Below are 22,933 nucleotides of genomic sequence, written 5' to 3'. Positions count from 1 at the left end.
CAGAGAATCTGTGTCACCCCAGAAAAAAGCTTCAAGGAGCTAAAGAGGGGCTTCAGCACATGCAGACTCATGCACAGTGTGACCGAAGTTCCCCAGAATGCATGGGAAGAAGTCACATACCGGAAGGCACAAGGTACTTTGCCCAGCTCAACAATGCTATGAGGGGCTTCAAGCTCCTTCTAGTCTTTTTGATTTCTTTCTTTTTAAAAGTATTATTAAGCGAGCCAGGTAAGGTCTCCCACCCACAGGAACTGTCATGGAACTGCTCATTGACTCCCCACTCTCCTTTCTCCGACCAGCTTCTATGGTATAGGAACTTCTGCTATTTGGCTAGGAACATGGCTGCCCAGAATAAAAACTACATTTCCCAGTCTACTTTGCAACTACAAGTGGCCATGAGACAAAATTCTGGCCAATGAAATAGAAACAAGTTTTGAGTTGCATATATTCCTTAAAGGCAAGAGGTATCCTTCCCCTCTCCTTGGTGCCTGGATGTGATGATGTGGAAATCATGAGAAGGAGAAGGGAGAGCAGCAAGATATATGTATGGAGACAGACCTCTGACACAGAGGGATCACCATACCAGCTCTCGGTGATTACATGAGACTTTATATAAGAAATAAACCACCCTGTTTAAGCCACTATTTTTTTTTTTGGTCCCTTTTGTTATAGCAGCAAAACATTACAGTAACTAACAAAAGACAAAGAGCAGTCTCATGGGCCCCAGCTATCAGCTAAGCAATAAAGCCTCACCCTGCCCAACCTCTTCTTTACCCAGCCTCCTATTTCATCCTCATCTACCCAGCCACCCCCCACCCTTCCTATAATCATCAAGTCCTCCCAACACCTCCCAGGTTTCCAGCAAATTTAATGCATGAGTCTCAAAAGTCAATGGCAAGGTGAATAAAATAAAAAATGGGCTCAGGGAGGAGGGCCATGGGCACACACAGGGAGAGGCAATGAGTAGGTGAGTTAGTTGGAGCAGGGGGATGCCTTTCCTTGCGTGTCACATCTCATCCAACCCGTCGTCTTCTTCGGGAAAGTCCCCCACTATCACAACCGATGGCTTGACGAAGGCGCCGTACTTGGCTTGGCATTCGAAGTAGCGTTTCCCATTCACACTGCAGGGCATGTGGGTGAGCATCTGGGGTGGGAGCCATTTTGGGGCCCTTTCTGACCACTGCTTCCCCCATCATGCCCTTATATGTATAAGCACACATATGCACACAGAGACACAGGCACAGACACACACACAGGTGCCCAAATGGGATTGCTTATTACCTGCCATCGTTTTTCCCTAGTGGCTCATCATAGCGGACACCAATCCAATAGCCAGGCTTGAAATCTGTGAGTCCTGCCCAAAGAGGAAAGCCCAGTGAAACCCCTGGATACAGCTCAGCCCAAATTCATTCCCACCCACTGAGTTTAAAGCCTATCCTGGCAAAAACCTCTCCTTGCTACCACCCAGGGCCACCTCCATCTCCTGCCCAGATGAATATGGTAGCCCCCTTTACTGGTCTCACTGTTGCTAACCTGGATCCCCTATTTACTCAACACCCCAGTCAGAGGAGTCTTTATAAAAATTTAAAGTAGGTAGCACCGATACCTTGCCCCAAATTCCTCAAAGGCTACCCATCCCATTCAGCATAAAATCCACACTGCTTATGACCAAATGATTTCTTGACAAGGGTGCTGAGACTATTCAATGAGTTAAGAATAGTCTTTTCAGGGCACCTGGGTGGCTCAGTGGGTTAAGCATCTGCCTTTGGCTCAGGTCATATTTCAGGGTCCTGGGATCGAGCCCCGCATGGGGAAATCTCTGCTCAGCAGGGAGCCTGCTTCCCACCCCCCCCATCTGCCTGCCTCTTTGCCTACTTGTGATCTCTCTGTCAATTAAATAAAGAAAAAAAATCTAAAAAAAAAAAAAAGAATAGTCTTTTCAACAGATAGTTCTGTGACAACTAGATATCCACACTCAAGAGAAGAAAGTTAGACTCGAGAAGAAAGTTAGACTCCTAACTCATGTCACACACACAAACTAACTCAAAATACGTCTAAGACTCATATACAAAACATAATGCTATAAAACTCCTAGAAGAAAATACAGGAGTAAACCCTTATATTAGGCACTGGTTTCTTAGATATAATACCCAAAGCGTAGGCAACAAAGAAAATAATAAATTGGATTTCATAAAAATTGTAAAATGTTCTGCTTCAAAGGACACTATCAAGAAAGAAAAAGACAAACACCCAAGTGTGTAAACCTGGTGATTCACAGACCTGTACCCCGGGGCTAATAATACATTATATGTTAATAAAAAAAAATTAAAAAAAAAAAAAAGATAACCACCCTACAGAATGGGAGGAAAAAAATGGGAGAAAATATTTGTAAATCATGTATTAGATAAGGGAATTGTATCTAGAATATATAAAGAATTCTTACAACTTATGGGCTGCACTGCATCTGCTAAAATTCACATGGTGATCTCCTAACCCTCAGTACCTTGGAATGTGACTGTATTTGGAGACAGGGTCTTCAAAAAGGTGATTAGGTTAAAATGAAGCCATTGGTGCATATAATCTGATCCGGTTGGTGTCTTTATAAAAGGAGGAAATTTGGACACACAAAGAAACCCCAGGGATATGCCCGCACACAGAGGGAAGACCACGTGAGGCAACACCCCCAACCCCCTGCAAGAAGGCAGCATCTCAAGCCAAGGTCTCAGAAGAAACCAAACCTACCAAGGCCTTGATCTTGGGACTGCCAGCCTCCAGAACTGAGAGAAACACATTTTTGTCACTTAAGCCATCCAGTGTGTGGTTCCTCGGTTATGGCGGCCCCCGAAACTAATACACAACTCAACAACAAAAACTAAATGACCTAGTTAAAAATATGGGGGAAAGATCTGAATAGAAGGTTCTCTAAGTAAGACATACGAATGGCTCCCACAAGGATGGTCGATCTCATTAGCCATCAAAGGAATACAAATCAAACTCACCTGCTGTACCCACTAAAATGGCTATTATTTTATTATTATTATTTTTTAAGATTTTCTTTGTTTATTTGACAGAAACACACGGCGAGAGAGGGAACACAAGCAGGGGAGTGGGAGAGGGAGAAGCAGGTGTCCCACTGAGCAGGGAGCCCGATGTGGGGCTTGATCCCAGGACCCTGGGATCATAACCTGAGCCCAAGGCAGTCGCTTAACCAACTGAGCCACCAAGGCGCCCCTAAAATGGCTATTATTAAAAAGACAGACAATAAGCATGTTGGCGAGGGTGTGCGGAAGCCAGGGCCCTCATACGTGGCTGGTGTGACGATGACATGGTGCAGCTCCGCAGAGGGTTACACAGAGTGACCATGTGACCCAGCAGTGCCAATGAAAATCCGTGTCCATGCAAAAGCTTATACAAGAATGTCCACAGCAGTATTATTCGTCATAGACAAGACGTTGGAAGGACCCACACATCCATCAACCGAGGAACGAATATATAAAATGTGGTATATTCAATCAACCTGGCATGGGTTGGCTATAAAGAGAAACAAAGCACTGACATGTATGAACCTTGAGAACTCAGTGAAAGAAACCAGTCATGAAAGACCATGTCTTACAGGACTCCATTTATATAAAATGTCCAGAACAGGCAGATCTACAGAGACGATATTGACTAGTGGCTACCCAGGACTGGGACAGTTGAGGTTGCAGAAATGCGGAGTGGCTGCTAATGCTTATGGAGTTTCTTTCTGCGGAGATGAAAATGTTCTAAAATTGATTGTGGTGATGGCTGCACAATTCTGTGAACGTACTTAAAACCAAGGAACTGTATGCTTTAAGTTTTATGGTATATGAATTTTATCTCAATAAAGCTATTATTAAAAAAACAAACAAATCAACCCAGGGTGCCTGGGTGGCTCAGTTGGTTAAGGGGCTGCCTTCAGCTCAGGTCCTGATCCCAGGGTCCTGGGATCAAGCCCCAGGTCTGATTCCCTACTCAGCAGGAAGTTTGCTTCTCCCTCTGCCCCTCTCCACTGCTCATGCTTGCTCGTGCTCTCTAGTAAATAAAATCTTTACCGAGGCAACTGGGTGGCTCAGTGGGTTAAAGCCTCTGCCTTCCGCTCAGGTCAGGATCCCAGGGTCTTGGGATGGAGCCCTGCATCGGGCTCTCTGCTCAGCAGGGAGCCTGGTTCCCTGACCCCCACCTCTCTCTGCCTGCCTCTCTGCCTACTTGTGATCTCCGTCTGTCAAATAAATAAATAAAGTCTTAAAAAAAAAAAAAAAGAAAGAAAAAAGAAAATCTTTATCAAAAAAATTTTAAAAAACTCTCAACTACTCTCCACTGTCTTCTAGGCCCTGCATGGTCCGGCCTCACCCATGCCCTGACCTCACCTCTTCCCTCTCCCCTCATTTCCTCCCCAAGAGCTGACTTTCTTTCCTGCCTCAGACAGGCCCAACCTGTTCTTGCTCCGGGCCTTTGCACTCCCCATGCCTTCTGGTTGGAGCACCCTTTCCTTCACGCTTTCCTCCCGCTAAGAAGCCTCTGGGATCACTCTCCAGGGCGGATGTGGTGCTGCCTCTCCGCTCACATAGCCCCACCAAGCTTCCCTCTTCCCCACCCTCATCACCTCGGGCCCCTGCCTTCCCCATCTCAGCTCTGACAGTGCATCCTGGGCCTTCACCTCAAAACCGACCCCTATGGCCTCCTCCATCACAACACACACTATCCTGCCTCTGCATCCCGCTGCCCTGCCATGAACACTCCGCGCTGTCACTGTCATCGCTGGGTCTGTCTCCCCTGCTGGACTGGGATCCCCCTGAGGGCTGGGTCACCAGCACGTCCCACCTCAGGGCGGAGCAGAAGGCCTCCGTGGGGCACGTACCTACAAACATGACGGTCCCCCGGCGAGGGGGCTGCCCAGGTGCCCGCACCTCACAGCGGCTGCCCACGGGGATGGCGCTGGCCTGGGTCTTCTCCTCGTTCAGGCGCTGAGTAGCCTCGGCCTCTTGCTGTGCCCGCTCCTCTTCGTTGTACCGGCCTAGCTTGCTGCGCTTCAGGAAGGAGCGGACGGAGTCTGAGGGCGGGGTGGGGGACAAGGCTTAGACATGGTTTTCCCAGTGTGGCCTCTGGCCTAACGGGATCACCTTCCAGCCACACAGGGCCGACATTCAGAGAGAAAATCTTCTGGGTGTCAGAGGGCTGCTGCCCAAGCCCCGAGTCTCCCACTATAGCCCCGGCTTCTCCCCCAGACCCCTGGGGCTGCCCCCAAATCCAGAAACTAAAAGGAAGGTGCCTGCCTCCGGTCTTCCCATTACCCATCTTCCCGTGTCCCTTCAGCATCATAGTCCCTCCATCCGGCCTCTCCTCATCTTACCCACTATACATTCTGATCCGTTTTGCTCATGCCCCCATGGGACACTAACTATGCCCCCCCGTGGGACCCTTCTACCCCAAACTTCCCTCTCATGCCCCCATCTGCTGGCCAAAACTCCCTCACACCTCCCAGCCCTCATTCACACCCACCCCCCTGTACCCCTCCGAGTCCTATCTGTCCACAAACCAACTGCATCCCACGCCCTCTACTTGCCATGTCTGTCTGTCCCCACTGCCCATACCACCGACCTCCCCACAGTGTCCCTGTCTGCCCCTGACCTCTGTCCACCCACACAGACCCCTTCTGGCCCCCCAGAAGACCCCATCCATCATTCTGTGCCTGTACCTTGCCTCTGGTCATAGGCTTCTTGTGAGATCTGGTATTTTTCCACCTTGGACACATCCTCGTACTCCCCAAGGCGGGCACCACTGTGGTCAATGACCTGTAGTGAGGGGAGGGAGGTCAGTGGGGAGTAGGGCCTGGCCTGGGAGGCTTGGGATGCTGGGGGCAGGGGGCTGCACGTTGCAGCATTCCCTGGATTTAAGTCTCTCCATCTGGGAAAGACCACAGTCCTCTAGCCTCACCTTTACCCAGGCCTTCTCTCCTCTCCTGAGCCTAGCAGAAGGGATGAGAACAGGTGGCCACACTGGCCATCTCCCCTTCTTCAACCCCATCCATGCCCTCAGAGGCTGGATCTTTCCAAGACAATCCTCCCATGCCGCCACCATCCCCACTGATGGTTCCCAAGTCACTGGAACTAAAGAGCTGAGCTCAGGTCTTGCTCACGAGACTTCTGGGCAGCCCATCTGCCCTCTCTGGGCCTCTGGGACCCGCCTAAGCTGGCCCCAACCTCCACACCAGAAGTATCTCTTCCTGTCCCACCTCCAGTATTCATTCACTCATTGTTGCTATGCTCTTGGCCCCCAGTTGGGCTCTGTGCTGGGTGCTGGGGACACAAGGAGTGCTCCTTCTGCTGGGAACCCGACCCTCAACAAACACAGGCATCTATTCAACACTGATGATGACAAGGTTCTACGTAGATAAACAATGAGGCTTAGGAGCATGAGAGGGTGGTCAGAGAAGGTTTCTGAAAGGAGGGGGTATCTGAGCCAAGGCCTAAAGGCTGAGAAGGAACAAAAGGCACCCAGTCTTGGGTGCAGAAATGTCCTTAGCCCTTTTTCAGGAACAGCAGGGATGCCACTGTGGCTGGAGTGGAGAGCCAGGGGAAGGTGGGAGACACAACAGATCACTGCAGACTTTGGCTTTTACCAGACTGAGATGCAGCCAGGCAGGCTGAGCTGGGAGAGCCCTGACCCTGACTCAGGGCCTCACTGGTGCCTTCTGGCTGCAGGTGGGGAGTAGACTGCAGGGGGCCCCCCCCGGGAAGGGCTGCTGTTTGGTCCAGGAGTGAGAGGATGGAGGCTGGGCCAGGGCAGGCACAGTGGGGGAGGAGAGTGTAGACTGCAGATAGATTCTGGAGGTGGGGTCCACAAGATTTGCTGACAGACTGGATACAGGTGTGAGGGAAAGAGAGGGGCGAGCAGAGACTGTAAGGTGTTAGGCCTGAGCCACTGGGCTAACGCAGCAATAGAAATGGCCCTTTTGGCTAGTATCCAAAATCCATAAAGAGCTTAGCAAACTCAACACCCAAAGAACAAATAATCCAATCAAGAAATGGGCAGAGGACATGAACAGACATTTCTGCAAAGAAGACATCCAGATGGCCAACAGACACATGAAAAAGTGCTCCACATCACTCAGTATCAGGGAAATACAAATCAAAACCACAATGAGATACCACCTCACACCAGTCAGAATGGCTAAAATTAACAAGTCCAGAAATGACAGATGCTGGCGAGGATGCGGAGAAAGGGGAACCCTCCTACACTATTGGTGGGAATGCAAGCTGGTGCAATCACTCTGGAAAACAGCATAGAGGTTCCTCAAAAAGCTGAAAATAGAGCTACCCTATGACCCAGCAATTGCACTACTGGGTATTTATCCTAAAGATACAAACGTAGTGATCCAAAGGGGCACGTGCACCCAAATGTTTCTAGCAGCAATGTCCACAATAGCCAAACTATGGAAAGAACCTAGATGTCCATCAACAGATGAATGGATAAAGAAGATGTGTTATACATATACAATGGAATACTATGCAGCCATCAAAAGAAATGAAATCTTGCCATTTATGAAGACGTGGATGGAACTAGAGGGTATTGTGCTTAGCGAAATAAGTCAGTTGGAGAAGGACAACTATATGATCTCCCTGATACAAGAAAGTGGAGATGCAATTTGTGGGGTTTGGGGGGTAGGAAAGAGGGAGACAAACCATGAGAGACTCTTAATCTCACAAAACAAACTGAGGGCTGCTGGGGGAGGGGGTTAGGGAGAGGGTGGTGGGGTTATGGACATTGGGGAGGGTATGTGTACCCCTGGGGCTAATAATACATTATATATTTATAAAAAAAAAAAAGGAAAGAAATGGCCCTTTTCTCTGGTCAGGATCACTAAGATTTTCTACTTTCTGTATTAAGGATCTTGTAAATTTGAGGTGGCTATTATTTTAAGCAACGAATACAGGTAATATATTTTATATATATACTTAAAAAAACCTGTTTTTAAATAATCTCTGTGCCTAATATGGGGCTTGAACTCATGACTCTGAAATCAAGAGTCACATGTTCTACCGACTGAGCCAGTGAGGCACTTCAAACACAGATAATATTTATAAACAGAAAAATAATTTAAAACAAATACAAATTCTCCAGAGGCTCCACCTCTAGGAAACCTTCCTCAAATTACCTCAGATGTTAGCCTGTCTACACCTGAATCCATGTGTGAAAACCTCCTATTTGAGGATATCATGACTCGTGCCTGACCCAACAACATCTGGAGGCTGAGGCTGCCCAGGTAGACTTTGGGTAAGCCCAAAGTCTCAGTCCTGTGGGCCCAGCACTACCCTGATCTGCTCCCACTATGATCCAGGCCCCATCACACCACCTGGACTATGGAAGCAGCCCCCTCCCCAGTCTCCCTGCTCCTCCTGTCTTCTGCAGTCTGCTCCCCACACACAGTCAAAGGGAGCCTGAGTCAGACCTGGACTCCCCTGGTTCATAGCTCTCCCCGACTCTCACTTCCCTCTGCCAGAGGATAGGCCACTCTTCAGTCCCTGTACTTACCTGTGCTCCCTTCCACCTCAGTGTTTGCATATGCTGTGCCCTTTTCCTGGAGTACTGTTTTCCCTTCCTCAGTTAACTCTTCCTCTTCTCCAGGTCTCTGCTCAGGTATCGCCTCTTCCAGGAAGTCCTCCAGAACCTCATTGATAGGTCACGTTCCCCCAGTATCGGCTCTCCCAGCTCTGTGATCTCTTCCTATATGGCCCTCGTGTCTCTGTTTCATATTTGTTCCTCAAAGTATTTAGCTAACATCTACCTCACACAGTGGACAGAACTAAAACAGAGACCCCTTCAGACATAGCTCATAGCTATACCCCTGGCATAACATGGATGCTCAATGAACACTTAAGAGGTAAAAAAGAACCAGTTCTCTGAGCACAATGACCTCCAGAGTCATGCAGACTGAGGTGAAAATTCTAACTGTAGTTCATCCTTAGGAAAGTAAATTCCATCCTGAAGCTAAGTTTTGTCTTTTGCAAAATGGGGTTAATCACACCATCTTCCAAGTCTTATGGATTCAACTCAGTATCCAACAGTGATTCACTGAGCACCTTCTCTGGACTAGGCATTATTCCAGGTGCTGGGGGAAATGCATAGTATGTCCCAGGATGCCAGGAGCTAAGGACAAAAACCAAGTAAAGTGGAAAAGAAAGGAGATTTAAATTTTATATTGAGATCAGGGATGGCTTCACATCCTCCAGGTGTGAGGAAGGGAGGAGTGAGCCTCCCTATAAAAAAGAACCATGCAGCTCAGGGTATATAGCACTTGCAAAGGCCCTGAGATGGAGGTTACCTCGGATGCTGGGTTGTCTGAGGAGTAAGGGGAGCACAGAGAGGATGTGAGTTGATGCATGCAGAGGTCCTCTGTGTTCCAACTTCTCCCAATGCATCCAGTCTCATCACTCACCCTGACCCACCTCACAATATGCCTCTGTACTCTGTTGCCTCCACCTGGCATGGCCCTTCTACCCCTTATTCTAAGTTGCCCTTTCCTCATCCCCAGGTCTCAGCTCAGGCATCCCGCCCCTCAGGAAGCCCTTTCTGATACTGCCAGGAGGAGTCAGGTACCTCTCTGGGGGCCCCCAGTTCCCAGGGCTTTTCCCAGTCTGGTTCGCACTACTCTGGCTGTCACTGTCCAGTGATGGCTCTGTCTCTCTCCATGCTGGGCTCCATGAGAGGCGGACCTATTTTGGTTATCACACAGAGCAACCTGCAGCAAGTATTTGTTCAATACATAAATGAATGGAAAGGAGGTCTCACGTGGATGCGGCAGCCGTCGTCTACCGGGTAGGAGCCCAGCAGTGCGTCCTCCTGATCCAGCTTGCTGTAGAACTTGTCGTCAGGTCCATACAGCTCCAGTTCCATGCAAGAAGCAGGACTGCCCACCACCAGCTCTAGTTTACACTGCGAGGGGAGCAGTCGGTGGAAGGCTGTCAGCGGCCCCATCCTCTGCCCTGAGGCTTCACTCCTTGCGTTTTTTTTTTTAAGGTACGTACATGCAAATTTATTTTATATTTTAAAAAGTAAACCGTACGCCCAACGCAGGGCTCGAATTCAAAAACCCAGATCAAGAATCTCCAGCTCTACCAGCTGAGCCAACCAGGTTCCCCTAAGCTCCGCCCCTATAACAACCATCATCCATCCCTGTTCCTCCAAGAAACCCACCATTTAGGACCCACCTGGTTATCCCTGGCCACGCCCTATGCAACCTCTGATTTTCCCTTGCTTTGCCCCCAATTTCTGGAATCTCAGGTTCCCTCTGGCCCCACCCCGCCGGGGTCCAGTCCCCCCAGTCAGTTCAACCTCGGTAGATCTCTGGCCCCTCCCGGCGTTCGCGAAGCCCCTCCATTTCTTCTTTGCCCCGCCCCCTCAAACCCTACGCCCCGCCCTCCGGACCCGCCCCCACGGCCACACCTTGAACTCAGCGATGGTGAGGCTGCGACTGTACCGCTTTTCAGAGCGGAAGGTGTTGAGAGAGCTGCTGATGAAAACGGTCACTGTGGGCGCCGACAAGCCCGTCACCTCCATCTCGCCTCGCCGTACCGGGGTCCGCAGCCCGGTCAGTCGCCTCACACCGGCTCCGCAGCCGTCGCCGCCGCCGCTTCTGGGATATCAGCCCCTCCCCCTGCTCCCGACTTAGCCAATCCATGCTCTCCCGCTAGCAGGGTCCGCCAATCGCCGCCGTCTCTTTCCCACGCCCGGAAGAGGGCTCTCCCGTATCCTTGGGTAGGCCCAGCCAATCCTGAGAGGTCTTCCATCGTGCACAGTTCTTCCAATAGCCGCCCGGGAAACGGCCCGGGTGGGCGAGGGCTGAAGCCCAGGGGAAGGACTGGCGAGAGCGCTCTCGTTCGCGCATGTGCACTGGCTTTCAGCCAGCCCGAAGCAATGGCTTCGTTTACGCTCTGCGCCCTGCATGTTACGTAAAGCATCATATTCCTGGCTCTCGAACCATGCTATTTGACGAACGGGGAAAGCGAGGCTCAGAAGTTGTAAACAGTTACCGAAGGATATAAAAAAATTGAAGCAAGTTAATCGAACCTCAGTGCAGAGAGCCGAGCACAAAGCCCTGGGAGACCGTACCAGTGCGTAGCTCCGCCCCTCTTTGGCGAAGCCACTAGACTTGACCCTTCCCGCGACCGGTCGCGCGGCGAAGCAAGTGCGGAAGGCGTGCCTGGCGGGCAGTGCGTAGCTATGGAACCAGACGGGACCTACGAGCCGGGTTTCGTGGGTATTCGATTCTGCCAGGAATGGTGAGGCTGGGCCTGCGAGTGTGTAGGGGAAGCAAGTAATGGCCCCAGGACTGACCTCTGACTTCCCCCTCCCCACAGTAACAACATGCTTTATCCCAAGGAGGACAAGGAGAACCGCATTCTGCTCTACGCGGTGAGCACGAGCTTGCGGAGCCCCCGGTGCTTCCCAGAACGGCCATCTGTTCCTAGTGTGACCCCAACCTACTCCACGTGACCGTTACTCCTCTCACGCCTCCTACGCCTTTTGATCTCGCCTCCTATCCCCCGAGTGAACCCAGTCTCTTGTCTTGCCCATCCCCGAAGTGATTCTCAATATACCCCATTATCCCAACGAGACTCCATGCTCTAGTCATTCCCTCCAGGGAAGACCCAGCCTTCCCCTTCAGTCCCTTCCCTGATCTCTCCATGACCCCCTTCCCGCCACCCTCGCCCTCTCGTAGTGCCGGAATTGTGATTACCAGCAGGAAGCCGACAACAGCTGCATCTACGTCAACAAGATCACGCACGAAGTGGAGTGAGTGGCGGCACTAGAGCCTGGGGACGGGGTTGTTGGGTTGGGAGGCTTGGACTGGGCATAATTATTCACCTTCTGTTCCCTCAGCGAGCTGACCCAGATCATCGCTGACGTATCCCAGGACCCCACGTTGCCGCGGACTGAGGACCACCCGTGCCAAAAGTGAGCGCGCTGTTGGTATTGGGGATGGAGAGTGGCTCGTCCTCACTGGGTGAAGGGAGGGAGGGGTATGGTTGGCTGAATGGCTGGCTGTCCTTCCAGGTGTGGCCACAAGGAGGCGGTGTTCTTCCAGTCACATAGTGCTCGGGCAGAGGTGAGTGGCTGGAGGAAGGCTTTCTGTGGGTCCCAGGGTTGGTCCTCCCTGGGGGCAGGGATACCAATATTGGGGGGGCACCCTTTTATATTGGGGGGAAGGCCCCTTTGCCTATTAGCTTGGGTTGCGGGTCTGCTGGATGGAGGTTCCGGTGTTGTACCATTCCATAGTACCTTCCTAACCGAGTGCCCTTTCTGCCAGGACGCCATGCGCTTGTACTATGTGTGCACGGCCCCACACTGTGGTCACCGCTGGACCGAGTGAACTATCCTCTCCCGAGTGTAATAAATACTGCGTTCTGTGCGTGCGTTTCCTGCGTTTATTTGCCTCTCGTGGGTTGTGTGGGATGCACGTTGTCAAGCAGCACGATGTAGGGCCCGGTGCTGTAGGTATGCGTCGGGCCTGGAGCAGGTGAAGCCACAATCCTCACACACATGCAGCTTCTCCCGGCGCTCCCGGTAAGCGTAGCTGGCCGGCTGCCCGTGCACCTTGGCAAGATGAGCTTCTAGGGAGCAGCGCTGTGTAAATGCTTTCTCACAAGCTCCACAGCGGAATGGCCTGATCCCTGCAGAAGGGCAAAGGGAGAGGACAGACAGGGCAATGGCCTCCAAACCAAAGTCTCTCCACTTTGCCCTCCAGGAGCATTCCCACATTCCTGCTCTAAGTTGTTCAGACTCTGCCTGTGTCCATCCCATAAACACAAACACTGGAAACTCCACAGCCCAGGCATCTCTTTCCCATTTAATTCCAGACCCTGCTGGGGCCCAGCAGCCCTGCCTTGCCCCTCCCCCTCCTTACCGGTGTGCGTTCTCATGTGGCGCTTGAGGTCGAAAGCATCGTGAAAGCCCTTGCCACAACAGCGGCACACGTGGCGGCGAGCAGGGCTGTGGCACTTGAGGTGCCGAGTCAGCATGCGCTGCAGGGGGAAGGCCTTGGGGCAGAGTGGGCAGCCAAGGGTCCCCGGGCCTCTGGGAGTGGAGGCCAGACTGTCCTGCATGGGCTGTGGGAGGGACATGGGAGTTAGACTCCCCAGGTGGAGCAAATACAATCCCTGGAACTGGGAACCAGGAGGTCCGGGAAGGCCAGAGTCTGCTATACATGTGTGCAAAGGCCTTCCCTGACCTTTCCCCATTGCCTTGACCTTGATTTCTATTTCTCCATGGCACATCTTCCAACGTAGCATGGATTTTTCTAATTTTATTGTCTATCCCTGTAGCCCCCACCAGATTAAAAGCTCCAGGAAGGATGAAATTTTTGTCCTGGTAAATATCCTGGTAAATATCCATTGCCTAGAACACTTCCTGGCTTTCAACACGTACTGAAATAGTCTCAGTTGCATTTATATTCGGGCTGGTACTTCCCTTCTTGCAGGGCATGCACAGCTGAACATCCCTTCTGAGAAACTCCTGTCTTCCCCCATGCTGCTCCTGTCACCTTTTCTGACTTGACATAAAGCAGATCACCATCCACTTGACCTGAATCTTGTTCTGCCCCACTAGACAGAGGGATCTTGGTGTAGGAACTGTGACTGCCCACCCTAGGGAAATGGGGCCTGGGATGAAGCCTATGGGGTGCTCTACTAAGAAAGGAAAGGCATTCCCAGCAGAGAGAATAATACGTGGAAAGGTCCTGAGGTTGGAGGGCATGTGCAATGGGCTCAGGAAGTAGGGGGCAGTGAGGTGCTGTTGAGGCTGAGAGCAGGCGGGGGTGAAACTGAGCAGGGTCTTGTGGTCCAGCTGCAGACTCACCGCTACCCAAGAGTCCCCGAGGCCAGAAGACTGGTCTGCTGGTGGGCCCCGCTGGTTGCTGCAGTCTGAGGAGAGAAGCCAGCCGGTGATGCTTTGTGTCTCACCTACCCCTCACCTCCAGGCCCAGTGAGGGGCCCACCTGGGACATAGGCATCTCCCCGGAGCTGATCAGGCAGGTGGCCCCAGTTGGGCGGCTGTGGACGCCGACTCCTGACCAGGAAGGCACGGGGCATCACCTCCAGGAATGGTGATATGGCCCCACGCAGATGACTGCCTCTTCCACCTGTAGTCACGCCTCAGCCCTGGATGACTAGAGGGAGGGAGCCCTGCGGAGTCTTATTCTCTCCATGCAAATTTTGTGACCAGCCCAGGGAGCTGACATAGCTGGCTCCAGTTACTCCGCCATGGGACCACCATTCCTCCCCCTTCTCCTAAACCAGGTTCCTGAGGACACTCGCCGGACACCAGGGGTGGCCAAGCACTAGGACCCACAAGAACCTTAAGCAAGGGCAACACTGGAACCTAGACAGCTCCTGGAAGTGCAAGGAGGCTGTCTTCTCAGTAGCAGCAGGGCCAAGGACCTGAGGGTCTGTTTGCCAGGCAAATCAGTTACCAGCCGGACATCCAGCAGCCTGCTTGATTATTCAAATCACAGCAGCTGTCTGAGGAAGCGAGGGTGAGGAGTGGCTGTGATTGCTTGCTCCAGAGGACAGAGGGACAGCAGGGTGCAGGAGTGAAGGACAAGGGGGTGAATACAGGCTATGCATCTTCCAATAGGAAGCTCTACCTCTCTGATTTTCAGATGCCCAGAGTTGACGTTCAGCCACACTGTTTGGGTGTAGCAGGTATTAAAATGCTGGTGTGTTTGTAGTCCAGCGCCTAGTGATTGCCTGGGACACCACTTCCCCACTCTTCCACAGTCCAGGAGCCAAAGAGGGTCACCTGACACTGCCAGAGGCTCCCAGAACCCCACCATTCAAGTGAGTCTGTGTTCTAGATTGGTCATTGTCTGACCTCTTAACCGGTAGTTAAGGATTTTGAACATTCTCTGTGCAGTTACTTCCTCTCACTTATCCAGTCAGCGACTTCTTGAGCTCCAGCAATGGGCCAGGCCTAGCTCAGCACTAAAAATGAACACGTAACTTAGCCCACAGGGGAGAGATACCAGTGACAGCACAGAGCAACCAAGGCAGACACACTGGGTCCTCTCTACCGGCCCACCCTCCTCTTGTACCCAGAACCCAATTTTGTTGGAACAGCGATATGGCCAGGAGAGATGGTTGGTCCAAGCGAATCAAAGCAATCTCCATTCTTCTTGCCCGCAAATGCTCTGAAAAGGGAAGCGTCTACGAAGGCTTATTAGCACCTTTCTTACTACCCTGGCGGCTGTCCTTCTTCGAGCCTTTGCTCCCAGTTGGGTGAGGGCTTGCTGCCGGGTGCTGGAATGGCTGCTGGGTTGTGGCTCTGAGGGCCTGAGATGGAGGGTGGAACTCAGCCTGAGGGTAGCAGAGCAGGAACATAAGAATAACACCACGTCCCTGCAGCGTGGGCCCCCATGAGCCAGCCGTTTGCTATTTGAGCTTTGAAGGCTTAATTATGATACGGGGTGGGAGGAGGGGTACAGTCCACAAGGGAAAGGCTCAAGATGGTTCTCTGGGTGTTCAGGGGCCTGAATGCCAAGCCTTGGCGCAGAGATCTTTGGTGACTGTGGCCAGGCAAGGACAAGGAGAGCAGTTCCCCAGGGATAGGTCACCTGTAGGGCGGGGCAGGGGGAGGGACTCTGAGAAATAAACAATACTGGGTGTCGCCTCAAATACCAAAGTCAGGCATCTTATTTAGGGGGGGAAATTGTGTTGTGAATAGTTCTTGGATTTAAATGTCATGAAGCAAAAGGGCCCTGCCCCCTGAACCCCATTCTTCCTTCCCTCTCTTACCCTTTCTCCTCACTCCATTCCTTCCATATGTTTGATCCCCCCAGGTGGGGTGTTTGTACTGGCTGTTCTTTCTGCTCGGATGCCTTCCCAAGATGTCCACGTGACCTGTGCTTTCTGTCGGGCCTCAGCTCAAATGTCACCCCACAAAGACCTTCCCCTGGCTCATCCAACCAGCACAGTGAACTCCCTCAGCTTACCTACAGATACTGTTTTAATTCCCGTTTTGCTTTCTAGAAGGCTAATACCATGCGGGCAGATGCTTTGCTTGTCTTGTTCCTCTCCCTGCCCGACATGTACGACAGACAGGTACCCGGCAGGATTTTTCAAATGGTACGATTGGTTGTGATGTGTGTCAATGTTTCCAGAGACAGCAGAGGGCCCTCCCTTGCTGGCTTCCTTTTTATAGAGAATTGGGACAGTGGGGGCTTTTGTGGTCACAAGAGTGGTCACAGTTCTTGGCAGACATACCACATAGCTAGATGCCTGCTGCCTGGGGAAGCCGGTACCACAGTTGGGAGCTCAGGGGTTGAATCTGGATAGAGTCCTGCTGGGGAGAGAATTCCTTGTCCCAGCTGCTGGAGGGTCTGGGCACGCTGCCCGATTATCCAGTCAGTGATCTTGCTGGGTTCTCCTGTTTCCACTGCTGCAGGTGGGGACAAAAGTTTGGACCTCATAGGATCCAGCCTGGGCTTGGCCTGGGGGCCACGAAGCAGTGGGGTGGCAGTGTGTGTCCTGGGAGCCAGGGTCTGGCACATGGTGATGGCAGTGGCTCTAGTGGGTTCTTGGGCACCAGTAAGGGGGCAGGGAGGAAGGGCTGGCCCCTCCTTGGGAAAATAGCTGGGCCCCCCTGGGCAAGGACCCCAGCTGACTCCAGAGCAGCTCCGTGGGGATGGACGACATGGGATCCAGGTGTTGGGATCGTCATTATTGCAGTTCCCAAATTTCTTGGGAATGTTGGTCCCACTGATGGAGTCCTGAACAAGACAGGCGCTGGGGCTGATGTCCCCCAGGTGAGACAGGAAGAGGAAGAGCAGATGAGGGTACATTAGGTGGCCAACACCTGCTGCATACAAATGTCATCCCTTCCAAAGTTCATCGACCCACGTTCCCCAGGCTGGCCCGACACAAGACCGCTCTCCACCCTCCTTCCCCAGCATCCACGTGAGGGGGCTCTGTGCAGGCACCCCGAGAGGCACCAGGAACCATTCCTCTAAGCTGTCGGTTTATTTGCTTAAGACACCTAGTTCTTCCGAAGCAGCAGGGCTGTCGTGGAGAGGGGGCTGCCGGCCCTCAGTCTCCCCGTGCCTTCCTCCGCACAGCCTGCACCAGCAGCTCTGAGTAGTGTTCCAGCAGGGCGTGCAAATCTGGGCTGGCCAGGGGGCACAGCGTCGTTGGGGAGGGGGCACCCGGACTGCGCTGGGCCTGGGCCACATCAGTCCCAACCAGCCAGTCACTGGCCTCTAACTGGTTACGGATCCAAAGAAAGGTAGAGGCCAGCTCGGCCCGTGCCTGCCGCTGCTGGTCAGTGCTCCCAGGGTCACTGGAGACCATCTGCAAGGGAGTACCAAACTTGTCAGGGGCCACCCAGCCCCAGAAGCCCTGGGGAGCCGCCCAGCCCTCTCCTCTGGCCCCAGGGCTGCACTCACCAGGTGATAAAGGTCCAGGGCTTCTTGGAAGGCAGCCTGCAGTCTGTGCACGACGGTGCTCACGCTGCTCAGTTCAAGGGGAGCTGGGGGCAGGACCCTGGCCGGCACCCCAGGCTCCTCCCAGTGTCCAGGGCTGCCCTGGACCAGACTGAGGGCATCTGGGGCTAGAGGGGAGGGAATGAGAAAGACACCTCCACTTTTTAGCTGATCTAAGAGAGGCTAGGGTGGCCGGGCTGATCCCAACGGCTGTCCCTCTGCCTGGAAGGCTTCCCTCAGTCCCCTAAGGCTCACTTCCTTCCCTCTCTGCTCAAATGCCCCCTACTCCTTGAAGCCTTTTCTCATTATCCTGCTTAAAACTGTAACCACTGCCCCCCACCTTCTCACTCCCTAAACCCTTTCTCTTATTTCTGTCCTTAGCACATACGCCTTTGGGATACTCTTAACACTTTGCTTTCCATTTAGTCTGGCCATCTCCCCACTGAAGGTGTCCACTCTTCATAGTCTTGTTGACAACCATGCCCCATGTGCCCAGGGTCTAGAACAAAGCCCAACACATATGAAGTGCTCACTAAATATCTAAATGAACCAATGAACAAATAAATGAATGGAGCAACCCCTGCGACCGGGTCAAGGGGCCACCTTTGGAGCTAAGCCAGCTGTACATGGGAAGAGCCTGGGGGACAGTCCCTTGCCCCAAGAGTGGTACTTACGAGAGGTGGGCTCCAGGAAGGAGTTGACACTGCTAGGGACCCCAGGCCTGGCCTCTGGAAGTGGGGTGCTATTGGGGTGGGCAGGGGTGTTGAGGGGCCCAGGGACCAGGAGCCTTGGGAGGAAGGTGGAATTGTGGAGCTTCAGGGAGCTTGCGTCCACAGGGCTGGGGACTGGGAAGGTGGCTGTTGTGACGGTGACACTGGGCTGGGTGGCCGCAGATTCCAGTGGGGGAGAGGGCAGCAAAAGCTTGTCACAGATGCTTGACAGGGTCAGCCTCAGGCTGGCCCGGGCCTCGTGGTTGCCCCAGGACGACAAGGCAGGTTCTCGGCTCTCGCTGTTAGAATTGGGTGCTGCCATGGTGGGGATGGCCTGGAGCTCCTGACCCAAGGACGCCAGGTCCCCCATGGAGGAGGGCCTGTGGAGGGGCCTGGCCAGCTCAGCCAGGAGAGGGCCCTCACTGTCTTCGAGGGAGATGCTGCGTGACATCTTGGCACGGGAGCTGGCTGTGGCCTCCATGTAGGGGTGGGTGGAGGGGCCGTGGACACCCTGAGCCAGGCCTGGAGTGGGAAGCGCTGTGGGCATCGAAGGCTTCTTGTCAGTGGGCAGCGCTGAGGAGGAGGGGGCACAGGGCGCCCGGCCTGGGAGGCAGGGGCCTGTAAAGGAAGTGGCCAGCTCACTCTCACAGCCCAGCCACAGAGCCGATAGATGGGGGCCCTCCCCAGGTGGCTTCGGGGTCTGAGGGGACCCTGCCCATCCCCGCTGCCCCATGGTTCTGATGGGCATCCAGGGCCATTTGTCTGCCTGCGGGGGGTGGGGGGGGCACTCACTCAGTGGGCACCAGGCCTCCAGGGTCTCAAGGGGCTCCTCAGCCTTTTTCCCAGTGAGGACCTGCGTGCACAGCCATGAGGCAAGGACAAAGCCTCCGGGCTCCCAGCCCCAAGTCCTGAGGGAGGCGGTCCCAGTACTCACGTTGGTCCTGCCTGGGGAGGTGTAGCCAGTGCCTGCTCTCAGAGGCTCTGCTCTGGACTGGCTGCCCCCCAGCTCCATGAACTTGACCTCTGGAGACTTTACCAGGTGCAGGGGCAGCTGGGGAGGGAAGCTGTGGGTGAACCTGTGGGAAGGAAACCAGGCAGTCATTGCTGTCCTGAGGGTCCCTGAGGAGATGAAGCCCCACCCTGGGGGGTAGAGAGAGATGGGGTGGAGTGAGGGTTCACCGGCTCTTACCTGGATGTCTTCTGGAGGCGTGAAAGGAACTGGGCCGAGATGCTCAGCCGGGGATTGAAGAAGTCCTCGGTCTCCGAGGCCTCCAAGTCTCTCAGGGATCCATGAAAGAGCTCTAGAAGATGACCAGGGAGCCCTCAGAATCCCTCCAGCCACACAGCCCTGGGCCCAGGAAGGCCTGCAGACCAGGAGGTGGATCCCCAGAAACACCGTCAACAGACCACGCATGCGCCGGGGAGCAAACACAGCAGGGAGAGGAGCCTGCGTGGCTTAGTCCTTACAAGAAAATGTAAAGCCTTCCTACCACCCTTGCCAGCCCTGCAAGGAAGCCCTACCCGAGACACCCACACCGTGCCCAGCACTGGATGGCCTGCCCTGGCAGGGCCCTACCCTCGGGGTGAGCGTCGGTGAGCGTCTCGAAGTGGTGGCGCAGGAACTTCTCCTGCTCAGGGGTCTGGGGCAGGGAGCCGTTGGGTATGCCTGGCACCTCGGGCTGGGATAACTCTTCTGCGGTACCTGGGCATCCTGGGGAGAGGCAAAGGGAGGCAAAGAGGGCGAGGAGAGAATCGTCAACACCGTGAGTCACAGCAGACGCCCAGACAAAGACGCCAGACACTTAACAATGGAGAAAACTGGACTCGCCCATCACACACCCTGTTACCACTAGACCGAGGAGAAGCTAATGGCTCCACCTTCTGGGCAAGGAAACGGAGGCTTAGTGGGCACTAAGTGCGGGGCTGATGTGGGGAAAGTGATTATCTAGCACCACCATCCCCTAGTGAGTCCCATGCACCATCTTCCCACATCTGGGCCCTGCTCACCTGCCATGGGGGGCATCATCATGTCAAACCGAGGGTCCGGGGCTGGCCGTGGAGAGGGGGACTGGATGGTGGTGAAGCAGCACTCCAAGTCGGCCTCGGATTCTCCCGAGTCTGGAGGGGCAGAGTGGGAGTCAGGAGCCAAAAGCCAGACCCTCACTGGGGGAGTCAGGTAGGTGGCTCAGGGTCCCAGGGCTTCAGTTTTCCAATCTGGAGAATGGGGGTAATGATACCCACTCTCCATTTTTATGGACCAGCAAGTTTACACTTCGAGGAAGTGGCAGAGCTGGGCTCCTGCCAGTAGAGCAGCTGGGCTCGAGAACCCTCAGGTCACAGCAGGGACCACGTCTGCCTCCGTGATAGACTCTGAGCTTTAGGGAGACTGAGTCAGTCACTATTAATACCCAGAAAGGGGCTTTGGCTGGACAAACAGACTACTGCGGGGTCTCTGCTTGCTGCCACTCACCCTCAGGTGGGCTCTGATCCTTCGGGCCGATGGAGGAGACTCTGAGGTAGGAGTCACCTTGCTGGTCTCTGGGCTCCCCCTCGATGTCCTTTGTGCTGTATTCACTGCAGTGCCAGGGAGGGTGGGGAGAAGGAATGAGAACATGCTAGGTAGTAAGCAGCTGGCCTGCACCCCGAGGCCCTAGACATGTGTGTCCTGGTCTTGCTGAGCACTGCCTCGCCTTGACTCCCTCCTGCAAGAGCTCCCTGCACCTCCACCTAGAACCAGGGAAACTGAGGCTGCAGGGCCAGGCTCCCGTGCCACCCGGCCTTACTGCTCCACCCCACTTCTGCAGGCCCATGGCAATTCTTCCAACACCTTAAGGCTTCCCCTGGTGCAGAGGACACCCACCTGTCTGCACCTGTGACCGTCACCTCCGCCTCCAGGGAGTAAATGATGAGCTCGCTGTCCTCGGAGGACTCCCTCTGTAGGGGCAGGAAGGAGGGATGCCCACAGCCAACCTCCTGGGGACTCTCTGACTGTGGGGTGAGGGGGGCACAGCCATCGGAGGCAGCCTGGCAGCCAGGGCCCCCTGCAAGCTGCCAGCTGTGCCGCCGACACCCACGGTGGTAACAGGAAAGACAGGCTGGGCCCTCACTGTGAGCCAGGGCCTCGGCCAAGTGACGTGCTCATTCCGAACTCATTCTGCTCTCCTCCGTCATGACCATCAACCGGCCCCTTACGGGTAAGGCTCCGACCCTCTAAGAGTTAATTCATATGACGTTCAAGAATAGACAAACGAATCCTTGGCGAGAGGCCAGAAGGCTGGTTACCTCAGGTGTGAGTACTGATTAGGAGGGGCACAAGGGGGTTTTCCAGGAGATAGAAAATATTCGATATTTTGGCCTGGGTGGGGGATACATAGATGTACACAGAGGGAATTGTCAAGCTGTATACCTACGATTGGTACACACAAGTGTATGTGTGTATTGCACAGTAAAAAGGATAGTTTATACAATAGAATAAAAAATAATTTTATTTTTTATTTCTGGACAATAACAGAACCAGAGCTGAAGTTGCCTCAGCACTTCTGAGGGCCCAGGCCCTATTCTTGGTGCTGGATTCCTGTCAAAGCCCTCTGAGGGCTTTCTTTTTATGCCCATTTTTTAGAAATCTCCCCCACCTTTTTTTTAATGACCATTTCTTTTCTGAAAGCAGAAGCCTAGGGAAGCAAGTCTTCTGGCAAGTCTCACACAGCAGAGAAGGGTTAGGACCCCGGCTCTACTTGCTCAAATGTCCCTCCCTGTCCCCCCAGCCAGCCACCAAGGGACCCAGCTCCCAGCCTCCTGGGAAGTCTCACTTGCACCAGGGGCAGGGCCTTACCCTCCTTCCCTCCACCATGTCATGTAATTATCTCGCACCCCTAGAGCGAGACACTCAGCTTGATTTCCAAAATGAGACTGCCAAGGCCCCAAGTCCTGGGTGGGCAGTCACAGCATGGGGACTGTGGGCTGGGCTGGGGCGGCCCGTACCTCACTCAGTTTGGCCGCCAGGCTCTGGGGCTCCACTGTATCCAGAATCGAGTCCTCCAGGCTCTCAGGCTTCATGGGGGTGAAGTAGCAATCCAGGTCCCGGGCATCCAGGATCGTCTTGAGGGGCTCCTGGTCAGCCCGCTCCGCCCAGCGGCCATGTGGCTGGTAGCTGCGCTTGGCATGGAAGGCTGAGCCATCTGCCACGTCATCATCGCCTAGCTGAGGGTGACACGGGATGGTCAGGCAGCTAGCCAAGAGCTCACCAACTCTGACAGGAGCCAGGGACTCTGCATGGACTCCATCCCGTCTCTTGGCTTTAATCACTACTCAGCAACAGCCTCCAGAGAAACATCTCCAGCCTGAATCTGTTAAATTCCAGACATGCATGTGCAACTACTCTACACTATACGGATCCTTAGTGATATTTCAAAGTGAACATATTGAAAGTAACTCCTGATCCCCACAGATCGGCTCCTCCTAAAGCCTTATTCTCACCTGTTGCTCAGGCCCCAGCACCTTGAGGTTGTCCTTCATTCTTATACTATCCCTCAGACTCCACATTGCATTTCTTCGGCAAATTCCCTCACCTCTGCCATCCAAACACATCCAAGATATGGCCACTTCTCCAACCCTGGTCCTGCCCAGTGTTGCCTCCACGTAAGACTATGGCTTGAGAGACAGTGGAGGGTGTGTGCTTAAGATCTCGGCTCTGGAGCAGCCCATGTCTTTGAATTCCTAGCTGTGTGACTCC

General features: G+C 53.6%; 4 protein-coding genes across 6 annotated transcripts in view; 1 reads left to right on the top strand and 3 right to left on the bottom strand.

The window, feature by feature from the left end:
* Positions 1-850: 850 nt before the first annotated feature.
* Positions 851-10,863, bottom strand: TBCB (tubulin folding cofactor B). Of its 2 annotated transcripts, none has more exons than XM_032841866.1 (6): positions 10,465-10,863; positions 9,811-9,954; positions 5,717-5,813; positions 4,880-5,071; positions 1,282-1,354; positions 851-1,121 (listed from the first exon to the last, which is right to left on the bottom strand). In XM_032841866.1, the coding sequence occupies exons 1-6, from the start codon at positions 10,576-10,578 to the stop codon at positions 1,007-1,009; spliced, it is 735 nt and encodes a 244-aa protein (XP_032697757.1). In that variant the 5' UTR covers positions 10,579-10,863; the 3' UTR covers positions 851-1,006. The 2 variants fall into 2 exon arrangements, with proteins under 2 accessions (XP_032697757.1, XP_032697758.1); XM_032841867.1 differs by lacking the exon at positions 10,465-10,863 and adding an exon at positions 10,230-10,384.
* Positions 10,864-11,131: 268 nt separating this feature from the next.
* Positions 11,132-12,435, top strand: POLR2I (RNA polymerase II subunit I). The gene is made up of 6 exons (XM_032841868.1): positions 11,132-11,300; positions 11,379-11,433; positions 11,741-11,814; positions 11,902-11,976; positions 12,076-12,127; positions 12,329-12,435. The coding sequence occupies exons 1-6, from the start codon at positions 11,242-11,244 to the stop codon at positions 12,389-12,391; spliced, it is 378 nt and encodes a 125-aa protein (XP_032697759.1). The 5' UTR covers positions 11,132-11,241; the 3' UTR covers positions 12,392-12,435.
* A 48-nt stretch (positions 12,436-12,483) lies between these two features.
* OVOL3 (ovo like zinc finger 3) lies at positions 12,484-14,171 on the bottom strand. Its single transcript, XM_032841999.1, has 4 exons — positions 14,015-14,171; positions 13,876-13,940; positions 12,926-13,127; positions 12,484-12,692 (listed from the first exon to the last, which is right to left on the bottom strand). The coding sequence occupies exons 1-4, from the start codon at positions 14,106-14,108 to the stop codon at positions 12,484-12,486; spliced, it is 570 nt and encodes a 189-aa protein (XP_032697890.1). The 5' UTR covers positions 14,109-14,171.
* A 2,843-nt stretch (positions 14,172-17,014) lies between these two features.
* Positions 17,015-22,933, bottom strand: part of WDR62 (WD repeat domain 62) — a 41,611-nt gene continuing 35,692 nt past the window's right edge. The window contains exons 22-32 of one of the 2 annotated variants that reach the window (XM_032841861.1): positions 22,183-22,401; positions 21,062-21,189; positions 20,672-20,775; positions 20,209-20,319; positions 19,778-19,912; positions 19,391-19,502; positions 19,136-19,277; positions 18,994-19,054; positions 18,166-18,819; positions 17,456-17,619; positions 17,015-17,360 (exon numbers count right to left, since the gene is read on the bottom strand). In XM_032841861.1, coding sequence (XP_032697752.1) covers positions 17,100-17,360; positions 17,456-17,619; positions 18,166-18,819; positions 18,994-19,054; positions 19,136-19,277; positions 19,391-19,502; positions 19,778-19,912; positions 20,209-20,319; positions 20,672-20,775; positions 21,062-21,189; positions 22,183-22,401 — 2,091 coding nt within the window. In that variant the 3' untranslated portion in view covers positions 17,015-17,099. The remainder of the gene's footprint in view (positions 17,361-17,455; positions 17,620-18,165; positions 18,820-18,993; positions 19,055-19,135; positions 19,278-19,390; positions 19,503-19,777; positions 19,913-20,208; positions 20,320-20,671; positions 20,776-21,061; positions 21,190-22,182; positions 22,402-22,933) is intronic. The other variant, XM_032841862.1, reaches the window with a different exon arrangement.

This window comes from Lontra canadensis, unplaced genomic scaffold, assembly GCF_010015895.1.
Source record: "Lontra canadensis isolate GAN:19392208 unplaced genomic scaffold, GSC_riverotter_1.0 scaffold125, whole genome shotgun sequence".
Classification (NCBI taxonomy): domain Eukaryota; kingdom Metazoa; phylum Chordata; class Mammalia; order Carnivora; family Mustelidae; genus Lontra; species Lontra canadensis.
The sequence above is the reverse complement of the archived record's forward strand: the minus strand, read 5'-3'. Positions and strand labels throughout refer to the sequence as shown.